The 18,466-nt window shown below is 36.5% G+C and overlaps 3 protein-coding genes across 3 annotated transcripts; all 3 read right to left on the bottom strand.

Annotated features, from left to right (window-relative positions):
• Positions 1-541: 541 nt before the first annotated feature.
• LOC147862674 (uncharacterized) lies at positions 542-5,145 on the bottom strand. The gene is made up of 4 exons (XM_087320680.1): positions 4,895-5,145; positions 4,484-4,566; positions 4,325-4,380; positions 542-827 (listed from the first exon to the last, which is right to left on the bottom strand). Exons 1-4 carry the CDS (start codon positions 5,064-5,066, stop codon positions 749-751), a joined length of 390 nt encoding a protein of 129 aa, XP_087176806.1. The 5' UTR covers positions 5,067-5,145; the 3' UTR covers positions 542-748.
• A 3,466-nt stretch (positions 5,146-8,611) lies between these two features.
• On the bottom strand, positions 8,612-11,310 carry LOC147862675 (ubiquitin-NEDD8-like protein RUB2). The gene is made up of 3 exons (XM_087321312.1): positions 11,125-11,310; positions 9,628-9,887; positions 8,612-8,898 (listed from the first exon to the last, which is right to left on the bottom strand). The coding sequence occupies exons 1-3, from the start codon at positions 11,215-11,217 to the stop codon at positions 8,781-8,783; spliced, it is 471 nt and encodes a 156-aa protein (XP_087177438.1). The 5' UTR covers positions 11,218-11,310; the 3' UTR covers positions 8,612-8,780.
• Positions 11,311-14,687: 3,377 nt separating this feature from the next.
• On the bottom strand, positions 14,688-17,371 carry LOC147862676 (plant/protein). Its single transcript, XM_087321602.1, has 4 exons — positions 16,985-17,371; positions 16,358-16,606; positions 15,756-15,915; positions 14,688-15,050 (listed from the first exon to the last, which is right to left on the bottom strand). Exons 1-4 carry the CDS (start codon positions 17,246-17,248, stop codon positions 14,872-14,874), a joined length of 852 nt encoding a protein of 283 aa, XP_087177728.1. The 5' UTR covers positions 17,249-17,371; the 3' UTR covers positions 14,688-14,871.
• Positions 17,372-18,466: the final 1,095 nt, after the last annotated feature.

Raw genomic sequence — 18,466 nt, forward strand, 5'->3', positions numbered from 1 at the left:
ATATTCCTCAATTTATAGGAAGTACTAGTAATCAAGCATCAGCAGAATTTCAGAAGTACTGTTTGTAGACTCGTTTTGTTCTTATTATAGAGCTAGAACTTGCATTTTCTGATAGTAGAAACCTTCATATATTTTGTAAACATCTGATCTATGATGAAGGTACTTAATAATCATTATCTCAAGTTGACGAACATGTTACTGAGGAAGCATTTGCAAATACTCTAAGTAAATGACAATTGGCCATTAAGCCATTATGCGACCACCATTCAATTGAACTACAAACCCACAATTGTCTACTGACTCTAATTTGTTTAGAATATTTGTAAGATTGCTTCCATTGATTCCTGTTGTAATAATGCCTATAGCTTTGATTACTATATGTATAAGTTTGGGGAGAGAAACTACACATCAACAGAAACTTGGTATGTGAATCCCATTTTTACAAATAGTGATTTCAGCCCTTGACATGGAAGCCCTAACATGCATTCACTCCAAACTGGAACTTCTGCAACTGTTGAAGCAATAATCATGGAATACATACTCTCATAACACCACTGCATTTATACCTCACAAACAAATATAACATTTCCCTGTCCTTTTCAGCAGATAAACACTGCAATGGTCATAGACAAATTTAACTTTTAAAAGTGTAATTTCAGATAATGATCAGAAAGCTCACTGGCAAATAATTTACGTGTGACATTTGATTAATTCAGTTTCAAAATATCAACAAAGTTAAACAGACTTCTTAATGTGATTTCAACCGTTTCACATCATCCTCAAGCTTCTGAATTTCCGTGTAATATTTACACATTCGATATAACAACCTGTAATAATGAAAGAAAAATATCATTAAAAGAGTTTGCAAACGGAAGTATAAACTTGAAAAAACATTTGAAGGAGCAGAGCGATATATTAAGCATCTTCAAAGACTGAAATGGCATATAGAACCAGACAAGATCTCACAACTAAAAACACAGTATTTTCTATGTTAGCAATGAAAAAGATGATAATAGTATACCAGTCCTAGGAGATAGGTATGGCCCTTGGATTTAGCATGGGAATGTGGATAGTGAAAAAGATGATAATAGTATACCAGTCCTAGGGGATAGGTATGGCCCTTGGGTTTAGCATGGAAATGTGGATAGGACTATGACATCCCTCCCAGGATCAAATATGGTGATCACTCAATGAGGAAAATGATGCCATTCGTCTTTTATAGGATTTCCTAACCTTCCTTCAAATAAGTGTGCGTTAACACACTAAAGTTCATTATGGGCCTTTCCCACCGTTAACACCCATCCAAATGTCTCTGGATGTAACAAGGATGATATATAGTATATGGATATATGTGCAAAACAGAGTATGTATCTCTAATTGTACATATATATATATATATATATATATATATAGCAAACTGTATATTCACAATATATGTGTTCACAAAATGTATATAGCATTCGTACTACAGAGGTATGCTGATATTCAATGCAAGGGCCCTGACCCTTTTTTACCTGTGCCTCTGGAGTATGCCTAAGCATGCTTTCTGAAGTCTATACCTGAAGGTTTACAAGAGTTACCCTATATCCATTCAATGAAACTGAAATTGACATTCTAAACATATTCATCATAGACTATCAAAGATGGAGAGATCACAACATGAGTAAACTGTGTGTCCAATAACAAGAACAAGGATCAATTTCATTTGCCGGTACAGGTACTAGTACTGGTGTTCATGTGGACATGGTTTTGTGTTGCGTGCAGTGTCACCAGACCTGTTGCAATATCTTTGTGTTGTGGGATTCTCAAACAAATTATTGGTGCTTTGATAATTACAGGAACTTTGTATCGCAATGCAGGGTAGCAGTGCTGACAAAAGTTCCAATGGAGGTCCCAAAAGTTTTATAAACAAATTTAAGATATTTCTGAAAATTGATTGTATTATTTTGATGACTATGCAAGTGAATAAAGGAAGCATACAGTAGAACAGTTCATTTTATAAGAAAGGTGGAATGAGGGTTTCAAATGGAGTGGAACACTCGAATCAATCTGAGTGTTATAAATTGAGAGCAATTTTAAGGAAAAGTAAATTTCAAGGGAACAAACTATTCACTACTTAACTTGGATTATACAATAGAATGGAATAACTGCAACAAGCTGAGTAGTTACCGTTCAAGAAAAACATTAAAAAATGTATCTTCTGCAGCAACGATTCTATTTACTATTTTGTCCAGAAAACCTGATCTATTCCAGGAATTTCATTACTTGCGTCAAGTTTTCTGGTACTTTATGCATTTTATATAGCCTGGACTCTTCCATGGTGAATAGATCTTTTGTTATTGCTATCCTGCAATGGCATTCTTCAAGTTGCTATGGATGCAAACTTTAAGGGGTTTTGTCTTAGACAGCACAGCATCTCCAGCCAAAGACGCATTTTCTAGATACAGTCAATAGATTCCAGATACAATGACATCACCTGATTTCATGAATTCTGTTGATATCCATCACAAACTGTTCCTTCAGCGACCATGATACATGGATATATACATGCCCCATAGATCACAAGTAGTGATAGGTCAGCTAAGAGTAATATCACAAAGGCTCGGGATTGAGTTGAGTTGAGCTGAGCTGTGAGATGCCTATTGCAGATAGGATATGTAGGACATGCACTGAGATGAAGTATGAGAGATCAAAAGTAGCGGTAGGTCAGTTAAGAGGATATTATCACACAAACTTAGGTCAAGCTGTGAGATGCCTAAAGCACAAAGGATCTGTCAGATATGCACTGAGATGGATAATGGGGAAAGGAGTATTTCATTTAGCAAGGCATCTAGATATGCAGATTTGTGCAGAGGGCAAATCCTTGAAGAAATCATGGAGTTTAGAGACAAATTCTGTTTGTTCATTTCTTGATTGAGTTAGAAAGTCATAGAACCATTGATATATACGCCACATATACCAGACCAGAGGAGACAATCACATCTCATTGATTACTTTAGAAGGTAGCATTTCCATCCCCAGACACATATGAAAGGACCACCCTGCAGGAGCTACAAACAATTACAGCCCATTGACGACCACAATCCCCAAGACATAGGGCCGCTGACATCATCATAGAAACTTTTATAGCAATATCTGGGTTTTATTTTACCCTTGAGCTTGGGAAATGATTACTTAAGCACTGTACCTACAATACATAGTGCCTTGTGTGTGCTATATTTATCATTTTGGACGAAAAGTAGCTTTTATTCCTTGAATAATTGGCCACCTCCTTTTCTATGAGTACATTATATTGCCTTCTACTATCTCTGGGTCCAGAACAGTGCTACTCTTTTTATAATTTGACTGTGCCGTTTCCACTCCATTATTATTTATTGCATTCATACTTACTGTGGTGTCATCTTTCTTAGGACAGAAAACTTAATCTCAAAAGCATGTAATCAGATCGGTTGCCTTAGCTACAAAATTTGGACCTCACAGCTCATTCCACATATCATCTGGCCCTGATTTAGGGCTTTTTGTTCCAATGTTGATATTATGGATTCCTTTCTGGATGCTGGTGTTACCAATTATACTCCCATAGATTGCAAATCAAGAAAATCGACTTTGTCTGAGAAATTGGTGATCTACTGCAGAGATGATTCCACACCTGTTATGACAGTGAATATTCAAAGATGCGAGAGCTGTGGGATGCCACTTCTCACATCTTCTGGTTTCCCATCAATAAATTGAAGGTTGTAGATTCTGTCAGTTCTAAAACTAGGAATTCTAGGTTGATTAGTGACTTCTTTAGACTCAAAGTGTGAGCCAAGGCATATTTCCAAATGATACCAAGTTATCTCATACTTTTCACATCATGGTTCATATTCCAGCCTAAAACTCGGTGTAGTGTATTGAGCATTTCCCACTTCAAACTCAAAATATGAGCTCTGGACTGTTGAAGATAATGATCCCTCCCAAATGCTACGGGTTCCCATCTTTGCTCAAACTAAGAAAAGTATATATCATCCAATCCTTCTACAAGCAGCATCCAAAGATAAAACTTGAAAGTCAATCCCAAAGAATAAGAAGATCCTCCATGGCACCAGTGGGAATCATATTTGGAAATACATGCCTAACACACACAACAAAAAAACTCGGCAAGAGATTGTGAAGAAATCCAATGGGGAGACAATCACCACATTGGAACATATTATAATTATAGCACCCTAGACTTCTCTGACACATAATGTTCAACATTCCTTGATAAAGGAATAGCGTTACACCTAATATTACACATCATTCACCTCTGCATGCAGCTTAATTGATATAGGTAGGTACTAACCAGTAGAGAAGACAAGCTCCAATTGAAAGGAGGGCGTTACGTTGGGCTTTAAAGACCTGCAGATTGCATCAAACATAGATAAACAATGAGATATAATCATGTAAATAGATATATTTGTGCAAGAAAAAAGAAAGCAATTTTATGTAGGAAACAGCATACAGATCGTTCATATCGGTCCCTCTCCACAACAGTGCACACATCCGAAGAACATTTCAGACGGTGCTCGTTTTTCCAATAGATATCTGCAAAGAAAGAAAATTTACGGAGGATTTAGAGTTTACAATAAGGAGTTTAGGAAGTAGAAGAAAGAGACAACTTTAGGGTTTCAGAAACAAGGATGGATCCAACGATTAGGATTCACATGTTAAGGTACAGATTACAAAAAAGAAAGAAAACGGACAGACAGGATTAGGTTTTTCCGAAGCAAATGTTATCGGATGGTTCAAGTTTAGAGAATAAATGAAGGAAGAATAAGAAAAGGAGAAATGTTCAGAGATTTCATAAGCAAGGATGGATCAGAACTTTAGGGTTTAAATTATTGAAAGATTATCTAAGGAGGCATGTTTGTACCGAGGAGCTGGAATGCTGCAAACGGCACGATACCAAGGGCGGGCTGGAGGAGGGAGGAGACGATGACGAGGAGGCGGCGGCGGAGGGCGGCCGGGTAGCGCACTGTGAGAAGCAACGCCAGGACTGCTTCCGCTGCGGTGGCCCCGCCCAACATCATCCACTGCAGAGCCATCTCTCTCTCTCTCTCTCTCAGATCCTGAGTGTCTTCTGCTTCGTTTTGCTTCTCTGTGTGAGGAGGAGAAAGACACTGTCTGTGTACAATGTCATAGTATGAACCATACGTATCATCCGTGCATTCGCATTCGAGAATGGGAAAAACACCCTTGAAAATATGGTAAATACTAAATACCATACTTTTGTATTCATTATTTATTATAAGGTAACTTTTTTTTTAAAAGGTACGACAGTTAAGGTAAATCATATATAATAATAATAACATACGCATTCTTTACATTCGTATGGAAAAGAATATTTGCCAATGCATTCGAGTATATTACGTACTATGGTGTACATATGTCTTAACTAATAAAGCCAATGATGTGTTTTTGCGTCTTTCTTCATCAAAGTCTTCCTCTTCTTCGACTAAATCAATCTACATTTGTATTAAACCAAGATGGTAGATAATACAATCAAAACCTTGCTATACATATATCCCCAAACTCCACCATTAGTAGCGATGACATACATCTATTAAACCAAGATGTATGTGTATGGTATCTACGCTAAACCCTCTGTACAAGAGTCATAATACAAATGACATACATCTACATAACCTCTTCTTCGGACAACATCCCCATACACCAAATCAACTTTCCTTTCTAGCCTTCGGATTTTCCGTGGCACCCCTCGCAATCCATTAAACACCACCTCGAAATTCCCTAATTGCTAAGGTCGTAAAACACCACCTAGTATGATGGGGTGGGTAGAGCTTTAATAGCATCAATGAAAACCCAACCCATTAAAAAGGTGGATTTTATTTTTTTGTTAATGCTGCTTGAATTTGTCATATAACAACCTAAATGGTTTTAGCAATTGGGCATGTCATGTTATATGTCATCTTGCTCAATCATTATATATTGTATGGAGGTAAGTTGATAACCTTGTATTTATAGTATGACAACTTACTAATTATGGGCAATTACTTAAAAAGATTGAAGAAGATTGAAACAATTGAAGGACAAGGTATTGATGCAAAATCCCCATGATCGTTGCATTACACTAAATATGTTCACATTACGCTAAATATAGCCTTGTATTATACCTCAAAAGACAAAATATGCTACACACCTCCAACTAAGCCTACAAGGTGTTTTGAGCGGGGCAACTCAAATGGTAGCAACTAACCATTAACACAAAATGGTCAAGGGCTCATTACCTGCTAAAACTTATTGGGACAAAAGTTAACCTACAATAACAAAAGGGTCAAGTGTTCAATGCATGTTCAAGTGGGGGAAGAACGGTGAGCTACAATGTATAATGCATTATGATAGGGAAACATTAAGTAAATGCAAATACTTCAATGACACATTTTTTGCCAAAACTAGGTGCCAATGTAATTCTATAAAGATAATGATAGGGCGTGTATTAAAAGGGTTCAATGTCCACTAAAGGAGATAGAGAGAAAAAGATGTTCTACAATAACAAAAGAATCAAGGTGTTAATGTTGGCCAAAGTAGTTTAAACAATTAGTCAAATTAATGGATCTCTATAGCTAAATTTTTATAACTAATGGAAGGAGTTTTTTTTTTGGAATATATATATATATACATATAGGCAGCTTAGACAAATTTATTGGCAATGACTTAGTAAAACGCTAGGAGTTGGCATGGATATAAGTGCTCACGTTTATGAAACTCAACTAGCAAATGGAAGAAATATAAATAATCAATGCTGCAATTCATCAATTTCACAATGATTCTTATCTAGAATTACTTGATTTTCATGTGATGAAACTAAGATCAACAAATGTACTAGGTTATCCTTGATTTACTAAGTTGTTTGGCTACAATTTTGATAATGTGACCAATATAAAACCCAATTGAAAAATGACGTAGATATATAAAGCATAAGATAAACATAGAACTCCAATAGTAAACCAAAGGAGTAACTTTTGATCCTACTTCCATAGTAGCTCAAGTACCTTCTTTCTTTTCCACTCTAACTACAACGCATTCATGATAATGTTCAAGAATTTTGCTCATTTCTTGATTTGTTAATTTTCTACTAATTGTCTTTTGTAATTTTCTGCAATTCACCCAACCATTTATTGGTTTTTAAAAGGTCTAAACTATGCCTACAAAATCAATTCCTTGGAATGACCATTTGAAAAGAATATTTTACCACTCTCAAGAAACATGTATGTATTTCCAATCACCTTAAACGGTTTTGAAGCTTCGAAACGTTTTCAAGTTTGATCCTTAATGACTATGCAATTGGAGTTGATCCTTCATAAAGACATTAATACAACAATCAATTTGAAAAATAAATAGGAGGCAGGATAGATTATCATTTTATTATGTTTCCATAATCAAACAAAATCACAAATCAACAAAGTCAAATATCAAAACAATGAGAGTTAAGTGATGAGAGAGAGAGAGAGATTCTATTATCATCATTAGAGGTCAAATATGGTCTATGAGACCTAATAGTTACGACATAACAGAATCAAACAAAATCACAAAGCAACAAAGACAAATATCAAAAGAACATCAACAAAGCAAGTGACGAGAGAGAGACAGAATTAGAATTTTTAATGTCCATAAAGAGGCCAATTTTGACCTATGGGACCAGAGAGAGAGAGAGAAGAAGAAGCATAAAAGAAAGCTAATAGTTAAGACATAACAAAAATATAATACTACATGAAAGCATGTTCAGCCATAATAAACTCATCACATTTTATCTACTACATTTACCGTTTTCCCCATACATCTGAGTTTCTACCATTTCTCCAAAGAGTGACAAGCAAACTCGACCACACAGTCTAGCACTCAGAGACAAGCCACTCAATAAAAACACACACAACCAATATATATGCATTCAAATAAACAATAAATCAGTGAAGGGGCTAGATCTTTGCAATATGCATCATCATTGGACACTTTTAAATCCACACCCAATCCTGAAGGACAATGTTGCTCTTTTTTACTGGTAAAAAGAAACCCAAAATGATAGTGCTGTTACAGTCTTGCTACTTCTGAACATGCTCTCCATCAACCAGCTTGAGAGAGAAAGATGTTTAAAGGTCTCTAAAATACAATGGTCAAAATCTTGCTGAGTATTTTAAAGGCATTAAAAATTTCAAAAGACAATGCTGTCACAATTCTGCTACTTATAACCATGCCTCCCATCAACCAGCTTGAGAAAGAGAGATGTTCAAAAGTCTCTAAAATACAATGTTCAGAAACTTGTTGAGCATGTTAGAGACATTACTACATCTTCCTTTCTCTCTTATGAGAGAGAAAAACCATATTTTTCATTGACCTGCATGCTTGAGTTTAAAGCTAGCTCATTCACTACTCAGGTGGCTTGTTCTTGCCAAAACAGCAAACTCACTTACGGGTCTCTGTGACACGAGAGTGCTCTATTTTTAATATTACCTATTTCACTAAATGACATTCGGGTCATTTGAAAGGGAGAAAGTACGACGTACACACAAATTAACTCACCTTCTGCTTAGGTAGCATACATAAATATAAGTTTGCATCATGAAAGGGCATATAAAACACCTAAAAAGGAATCTTGAATTTGGTTTGCATATCAGAAATACACTATCTGATGCAAGAGCAATTCTTACGTATACAAGATGGAGAATAGAACCATCTTTCAATTCGTAGACCCATACTAAATCATTTAATATTCGAAACAGATTTGTCAGAAGAGAGTAGTATTATGCAGTGTTTCCTCCGCCCCTCAGTGCAAGAACAAGATGAAGGACAGACCCACCTTCAATGTTGTATTCCTTTGCAGTTTTTTCATCATTCATTTGCTTCCCAGCAAAAATTAGCCTGCAAATTGGGTAAAGAAAATGCTAACTAATTACGAGAATATCCAAGTCAGGATGCTAACAATAAACATGATACTAGTCATACATTTCTACATTATTATGCAGTGTGCATTCAAAGATTCTCTATACAAGGAAGAAATCCAATAGCATGTCCACTGCTGTCTCTCTTTAGAGAAGCATGAAATGGCCAAATCTAATCCAATCTGTTTACCATATTGGATGTCTACCTGAAATCCTGGAGAGGAAAGACTTCCATACGATAATACAAGATAGAATGATTTTTCACTGTGAAAGACTTCTAAAAGGTGCTTAAATATCATTTCAAATATTACCCTGATGAAAAAGGCACAGAACCAAGTCAAAATGAATATACTCATCTAAACATGTTTAAACTTGATCTTGTAAGCAGTGTTTGCAGAAAGCGGTTCCCTCAAACACTAAAAATTCCATTGAATTTTTTCACATCATGGTTGGAAAAAAATATGAATAGAACAAAGACTGATAGACATATCCATGAATTAATTGGCCTTATTTTCTCCTAAGCTGGACGCCAAATACTATGTGTGTATGTGAAATTTTCTCATCAATTCCAATTATTTCATGCATAAGCAAACTTTCACAAATTACTAGCAGAACTTCACTGCATTCAAGACATTAAAAAGCAGACCTCTGTAGCAGAATAGAACCAAAATTACATGTGAATGCATTGAAACCAGAGAAGTTAACTGACCTTTGCTGTACTGGTGGGATCCCCTCCTTTTCTTCTACACGTTCTTTTATTCGCTCGATGGTATCAGTAAGCTCAATATCAATTTCAATCTCTTTGCCTGTCAAGGTCTTTACCTTGATCATGGTACCACCCCTCAATCGGAGAACCAAATGCAACGTGGACTCCTTCTGGATGTTGTAATCCGCCAAAGTGCGTCCATCTTCCAATTGCTTGCCAGCAAAAATAAGCCTTTGCTGGTCTGGTGGGATACCTTCTTTATCCTAGAGCACAAGAAAAGGAAAAAGTAATCAGTGCAAAGAAGTGGGATAATTTACATCAGAAACCAGGAGAGTGAAGACAATCAATCAGCACACACGCTAGGGTCTCTACCCTGGAGGAAAGCATACTCAAATTTTTTATGCAAAAACATCATAAACCAAGAGATAAAAGGACCTTTATTATAGGGCATAAAGCTACAATATCAAAACAATCCGGACACCATCTAGGGTTTCCATCATTACACATGAAAGCATTACATAAAATTTTGATTTAAACAAAAAACTACAAGAAAACGGAATACCTTCCTAGGTCATAATACAGAAAAGCAAACCAACCATCATAAAGGCCAGGGTTTATTAATCATCACAAAGAGAAAGGGTTTCTATCATGTACGAAACAATACCCTGGGTTTCTGATGAATTTCGACATCAGAAACTAACATAAAAAAGACCCCAGAAAGCTATGGTTAACACTATGCAAGAAAGCATTCCATAAATGTCTACTCCATTTTTGACATCAGACAAAGCAGGATAAAATCAATCAGCATAAAATCCAGGGTTTCCATCATACAGGAAAGCATGGCACAAGCATCTGATGAGCTTGGAAGTTAGAGACAACACGTTATCGCCATCAGAAACCAAGAGACAAAAATTATAAATTCCTTATCCTAGGACATAAAGTCATAAAATGCAACACGATCAGAAACCTTATCGTTTTCTTGTTTTCTGATGTGAAAGATAATCAGAAACGTGTGTCGTTGTTTAAAAACAACTCAATGAACTCGCGGTCACATATTTAAGACTACTTTTTGAACATCAGAAGAAACTAAAAGACCTGAAGCTTAGGGTTCACATGACAAATGTTTTCAAGAAAAAGCCAAGACCAACACAAAGATTGAAACTAAAGATTTGCGGGGAGATCCACAGGGATGGGTCAAGGAGAATCGAGACTTCACAAGGATTTTCATCATCCATCAACCTGGCGTATCCAACCAAAAGATTTTTCCGGGATTGTTCGAGAGAAAGCTCATATCAAACTGACGGATCAACCTACATACATGAACAAAAGTTTTACTTGTCCAAGAAGACGAAGCTCATAGATCAATCTGAAGATCTCACATGGATGATTCAGGGAATAGGACATCCAAAATCAAACTAAGGGTTTCACAAGGATGGTCGAAGAAGAAGCTTGATCAAAGCAAAGATGGATATGGAAGCAAAAAAGAGAGTGGAGACGCACCTGGATTTTGGCCTTGACATTGTCGATGGTGTCGCTGCTCTCGACTTCGAGAGTGATGGTCTTGCCAGTTAGGGTTTTCACGAATATCTGCATTCTGTAGATTATGTGCGACTGGGTATCGTATCGTGTAGGAGAAAAGCGAACACTCTCAATCCTGAGAACGAGCTTGCTGCTTCATATGTATGTATGTATGTATGTATGTATGTAGGTATATAGGTATGAATGTATTGTATGTATGTATGTATGTATGTATGTATGATGGCGCACACACAGAGAATCTGTGACTGCGTGTGTAAATGGAAGGAAGGAAAGGAGCTTTTCGATTCCATATGTATGTGTGTATGTGTGTATGTGTGTGTGTATGTATGACCATGATGGTTGCTTGATATATACGCTTTCTTTGGTGGAATCTCTATCATTTTATTCTTCCATCATTTAGAGGTTGTGAGCTCGAAACCCATTTACACCAAAACATCTCTCCCAAGCTAAGTGCCCCAAGACTATGATGTGGAGGAAGATGGCATTATATGTAGATCAACAACACAACCACAGATCTTGCAATATGCTACATTCTCTAAAATAAGGGTCCTTGCTTATCACAGATCTAAGTGGATCATCGACCCACATATTGATGCAGTCAAGGAGAATTGGAAATTGAGAGTTTTTGAAAAGAATCCCTTGATAAGATTGCAATGGGATCTGGGGGAATTTTGGTGGAAAGATCCATTTGACCATGTAGAAAAAAAGGTGTCGTTGAGGTTGCAACCCTTATTCGATTACATTTAGTGCTAAGCAACTTTCATGACTAAATTGTGAGGCACGAAGGCAACCTCCAAAGCCAATTAAGCGATTAAGAGAGTGATGGTAGCATTATTAGCTCAACACCTCGTGACAACATGTGTGTGATATCTGTTGATTGCTTCATTTGTATGAGAAGCATGCTTGCAACCATAGGTCTATGTTTTGGGTTGTATTTGAATGATTGTTCAATTTCTAGATAACTTAGTGATCAATTGGGGAAGGTAGGAAAGTGACGAGTAGATAAAACGAAATAGAGCCTAATGAAATGTGTTATGAATACATAGATCCCATCAACTCCAAAAGTTCAATTGGTAGTCAAGAGGACACCAATAACTCTATATACATCCAATCAATTCAAAAAGTTCAAACGGTAGTCAAGAGGCCACCAACAACTTGGTGCCACTCACCACCTTAACCACCTCTTTCCTACTATCCAAGCCACTATCCCCTCACCTTCCTTGATTTTTTATGCACGAGATGTTATACCTCTACCAAAGTTCTATGAAGGGACTAATGGCAAGAGCATATGGCAACCTCTCTAATCATAGAGACTACTAATTACCTAGCCCAACAACTTAAGACACTTGACACCGACCTCATGAGGCACATAACTCTCCTCGGACAACCAAGGTAATAATTGGTATAATTGGCACCCCAATAGGCCTAGATGTTGTACACCCCCTTAATTGTGTCCACAACCTTCCCATTAACCCCCACCCCCCTTTTCCACACTTGTCTCTTGCCCATGGAATACATTCAAAACTATGTTGCCTTTGAACTTTCTAACTTTATCGTATTATGTGGTTGTAAATTGTAATGACACAAAGATAGCATTCCAAATACTTAGTAACATTGTGACAGGCTTGTACTAATTTGTCTAATCCCCGAATTTGTTGTAAAGGAAAATGCCGTGTCATCTTCTAGATGGTGTCAAGTTTCAACTATTACAGTGAATTAATAATGGAAGGGTCCACTTCTAGTTGTCATGGGTTTTGGGTGGTTTCTTTTTGTTTTTGACAAGGTTGAGCACCATTGACCAATTTCCTAGTCTTGTTGTGTTCACTTATTTGGCATTCCATCCATCGTCTTGTCACCTTCTTCACCCATCACATTGCCTTCTAACACTTCTTGCAGTTCTTAATGTTTAATGACACACTTTTCTCTGTGTTGCTTCTTTGATAAATGACTCTTGCTTGCTTTTCTACATGCAACCGGTATTTTCATCAAATTTAAAGAATAACAAATCAAGTAATGTGGGGGTTTACATTTTTTTATTGAAATTTGAGAGATTGTCATATGATGAAATAAGTGAATTCCCATGGATAAAATAAGTCACAATAGTACCAATATCAATATTATTAAATCTAAAGGTTTGATAAACATAGGTTTACATGAAAAAAAAAGATGTCATCTAAAGCATCATCTTGAAGGCTAACACTACTCCATGAGAAGATCTTTAATATGTCCTCATATGATTCATCTCTCACTTAATGATATTGAATACAACTCTAGTAATAAAATAAAACAAAAGTGTGAGTTCCAATTAACTAAAGTGGAGCATATGAGATGAAACAAGATGGGGTGATCATATGAATAAGATTCAAAGCTTAATGTCTAACAAACATCAACGAAGGGTTTATAGAACCTAAATGAAATTGGAACCACCTAATTCAAAATATAACATAGAGAGCTTATGTATAAAGGAGCTAGGGAAGAGAGAACACAAAATTGAAAGAGCATTGGCCACAAGTTTAAATGGTTTCGTAATTTCCTACAACAAATGTAAAAATAAAAATGTGTGAAACATGAGACTCTAGAGTCTACATCTCTCCAAAGTGGTAAAAATAATTCCAAAACAACCTCATTGATGAAGTGAAATGTATTATATCTCACAAAACAACTAAAACTCAAAACTTTGCTTTTGTATGTTATAGTTTACTTATTTCCTACATATTTGTAAGACATCTATGTGGGGAATTTTTTAGCCTCAAGCTCGTGCTCAAAAACCCTCCCCATGCCTATGATCTAAATGGGAAGTGATCCAATCTAAAGTTAGAGCATGTATGGCATTTGTATCTTAACTTTAAGAAATTTCGTAAGGAAGTGCTTTTGGGCATTTTCAAACTCTTCCCAAGTGGACCCAGGGATGCTAACACCCTATACCTTTAAGGCATAAAGCAACACTTATGTCAGCAAAGTGTCAAAAAGATATTTCTTGAGAACTAAATTTGACTTCTTCCCCATTGTTTATGTTCTAAACTACATAGTAATCCCTCTTTCTCACTTCCATGTGGTGATTAGCACTTTCATTCCATCAATGATTTGGTGGAGCCTCAAGCTAAAGGTATTTAAAGTGGCTCTTATCATTTTAAAGTGGCTCGCCATTGTACACAATGCATGGTTTATCCTTATTTTGAGTCTTTGCAAACATAATCTTTGTTCAATCCACTAGTATGGCACGTCATGTGGAGGATGGACATGTAATGTATGTTGTCAAAAAAGAGGTGTCATGTAATCAAAAGAGTCTGGCAACTCAATGACTTGGCATAATACAATGACAAAAACATCATATTGTCACATTGGAGCCAGATATGGTTAATAGAACCAAATAATCTAATTGCATTAGAGTTGGTTCTAGGTACCCAAAGCAAATCATCTAATTGCATTAGAGCTGGTTCTACGTAATAGAAGCAAATCATCTAATTGCAATAGAGTTGGTTCTCACCTAAGCATCTTATCTATATAATATTAAGTAAAGAACAAAACCAAAGCCCCTTATTTTTGGACGTTTATTAAGGTTTTGAATACAAATAAATGTACACAGAAATTTGTTACAATAGTCTTTGTTACAAATAATCACGTAGCACTACACAGAGTGTCAATATGAAGAAGACAGTTCAGGATAGAAAAAGCACTCAAAAAAGAGCAAATCAAGTGCTAGAAGGATCATGGCCATGTGGTAAATTGAAACACTTTCAACACGATTTCCCAACCAGTGGGAATTTGCCAAATGAAGAGGAGCACATTCAATGCATTCAAGGCTATATGGAGGCTTCTGGCTGTATCATTACCTTTTTGCATTGCCGGAACAAGGGCGGCCGCCAGGGCCCATAGAACCGTGATACCTGTCACAGTTAAATCAAATGAACTTCTTCTCTACATTCCTACCTATGTTATCACATTCAGGTTCTCTCTATGCCATCAACCTTTATTATCATAGTATGGCATTCATCTTCTCAAATCAAACATTTCTCTCCTATCTATCTTATCATGTTAGGACATCCACCTTTCTCTATGTTATCATGTGTGTTAGTCGACACATCCAACTTCTTCCTATAGTATCATGCTCTGATACCCAACCTCACACTCAAACCTCTCTGATTTTCAAGTTAGGTCATGCAACTTCTCTCGAACTTAAATCCTGCTCGACCTTTCCTGCCTCTCATTGTTAAAACACACTCAACCTCCCACTCACTATATTAAATCACACTCACCCTCTCTCTATGTTAAACTGCCTTCAGCTTCTATGAATTTTGAAGTGCAAATCCTATATATTATCACATTTAAATGCCATTAACTCCAACTTCTATCTGTAATAATTTTTTACTTCTATATGTTACGCTTTAAAATGTGCTGATTATCATTGAATAATCAGCTTCTATATGTCATCCCATTGAATAATAAACTTCAATGTGTCATCACATTACCAAATATAGCACATTGAAATTTCTATATGCCCAATCATATTCAATTTCTATAGAAGACACTAAAAGCACCACTGTTATATGAAAGAATATGAACATATGTGATTAAATGTTAAGGGCACATACCTGCACCAGCAAACAAATGGGGACCAGGAAACAGTTTCCCCGTCCTGAACCATGTGTTCAGTGATCCCCCAACAGCTTCCAAAATACCAAATGCAAGCAATATAGAGCCCGCATTGAAATGTCGGTCCTTATACCCTCCTTTCACAAGTTCTTTCCTCACCTATGTCAGAAGCATATAAACATTTATGCATATACCATTCTGAGTATGATAAGATGGACTGAAACCAAATTGGCCCTATCACACTAAACACTATAGTGAAAACTTCCAAAAGACACTTAAGTTACCGTTTACTTTATCTCTACAAAATGCCAGTGACCAAGCCACAACCCAAGAAAAGAAAAAAAGGGATCAATTGACCATATAATTGCTAAAATAGCAGATATTATTGCTTGAGACAGAGTTCACCTAGCAGAAAATTTGAGAACTTGGCAGCATTTGGGGTCATCAAGAAAAATTTAGGGGTATTTACTTCAAAAAAATTCCCTCAATTAAACACACACATATGCGAGTTCAATAAGATCGCAAAGTAATAGAGAGACAAGTAAACCAAATTTGACACTTCGACAAAAGAAAAAGGTTGAGGATGAGGATCATCACTCACCTCAGTTAGTTCTTTGATCTGCAATTCAAGTGGGGATGGTGGGGCACCTTCATCAGCAGGTTTCGCACCTGTCTCTGTCTTCTTCAATGTGTTGATCTCTTCCTGGATGGTCCTAACCCTCCTCCATTGCCATCCCAGGTATCCCGCCCAAAGTGTGTACACGAACAATCCTCCCATGACAATTGGGTGAACCAGAGCTAGGGTTCTACCTTCTAAGATTCCAAATTCTCCACCCGCTGCCCACGCTGCCTGAATATGTTTATAAACACACAATTTATAGGAATTCAGTTCCAAGGAAATTATTATTCAATTCTCCATATATCTGTTCATTCCCAGGGACATTATTGAAAAGAAATTGGTACTCACACTGGCATTTTTGTGCAACTCTCGGTGATCTCATTGCTACCCATTGGCACTGTCATAACTTTTGGTAATTTTATTCAGTGCTCAAGAGGGTATTATTGTCATTTTCAATGATTTCTATCGGTAGGTACTCATAAGGACACTCTTGACTTTTGAGATTGTAGGTAATTGTGAATTATCTATAAATGTTGATCTTCCCTATTCAGAGATTTTCAAACAAGAATGAAATGGAAAACCCACATTATATATATAGTTTTTGAATACCTTTGTATCGAGCAGCAGAGGTGAAAGGGCAGCAGAGAGTCTGAGAACCGTAGGCAAGTTTAACCCATCATGTGGCAAAGTATCTGAATGAGAGATCGCTGATAAGCCTCTGTCAGGCAGTGGAGAGGACGATGATGATGATGATGATGATGAACAAGAAGCTCTGGGATTATAAAAACTCATTCTTCTTCTAATCGAAGAAGGAGAAGGAGAAGGAGGAGAGAAGGAGAAGAAGAGGGGAGATGCTGAGATCTGCGTGGCCATAGCTCTCTTCTACTACGAACTACTACTACTACTACTTCTTCTTCTTCTTCTTCCTCTTCTTCTTCTTCTTTCTGCAGCTTCGGTCTTATCGACAAATCAAAATTTACTTGGCTTACAGATATCGTCCTTCCCTCTTGATCTCTAAGAATGATAATAAAATTTCTTTTACATACATACATTACTATGTACTATTAGCTTAATGAAGTTATAAGTTCTTAGTTTAATAGTCCTAGGTCTTGGGTTGGAAACTCAATTTTCTCTCGTAATATTAGCTCAATGAAGTTATAAGTTGTTAGTTTACAATGTAATATATTAGCTTAATGAAGTGATAAGTTCTTAGTTTAATAGCCCAGGTCTTGGAATATTAGCTTAATGAAGTTATAAGTTGTTAGTTTACTCTGTAATATTAGCTTACTGAAGTGATAAGTTCTTAGTTTAATAGCCCTATACTATGTAATATTAGCTTAATGAAGTTATAAGTTGTTAGTTTACTAGCCCTAGGTCTTGGGTTCCGACACCCAATTTTCTCGCATAATATTAGCTTAATGAAGTTATAAGTTGTTAGTTTACTAGACCCAGTAAAGTACTAGGTTTTGGGTTGGAGATAGAATTTTTTGACTTATCCATTGCTCCATACATATCCTCCTACTTTACTAGGATGCCATTGTAGAATGTTGGAACTTGGGATGGAATCCATCACCTTCTCGTCCCATAACGTTCACTACGAGATGATGATTGTCATACACATAACAAGATCGCTTTTGGCCATGAGATAACTAAGTGTTGAACACATGAAGAGCTAGGAATCTTAAGAGAAATACATTCATTCAGTAATTGCCACCGTGAAGCCTTAATAGTTTCCTCCTTGGTTGTGTTAAACCCTTGTTCTCAATGAAATATTGAATAATAGATATCGGACATGATTGTAAGTATGAACACATCTCTTGCAATAATGAAAATCTACGAGCCAACATATGCATAGATAAGTCCAATATTCCAGCTCCCCCCCAAGCGCTTAAGGGTTGCTAAATGATTCCATGCAACCCATGTGATTCCCATATTACCCCTCTTCCTCCACAACAAATATCGAAGAGATTGCAAAACAAAATGCAAAGCCATCTTTGTTCATGGCAGCAATGGCAAGTAATATAATGTTATGAGTTCCATAATTCATTGTACAACCTTCAAGCGTACATAAAATGACCAAGATTGTGACAT

The sequence above is a fragment of the Azolla caroliniana genome, unplaced genomic scaffold (assembly GCF_043228905.1).
Source record: "Azolla caroliniana isolate FFs.n. ecotype wild unplaced genomic scaffold, voAzoCaro1.0.p SCAF_6, whole genome shotgun sequence".
NCBI lineage: Eukaryota > Viridiplantae > Streptophyta > Polypodiopsida > Salviniales > Salviniaceae > Azolla > Azolla caroliniana.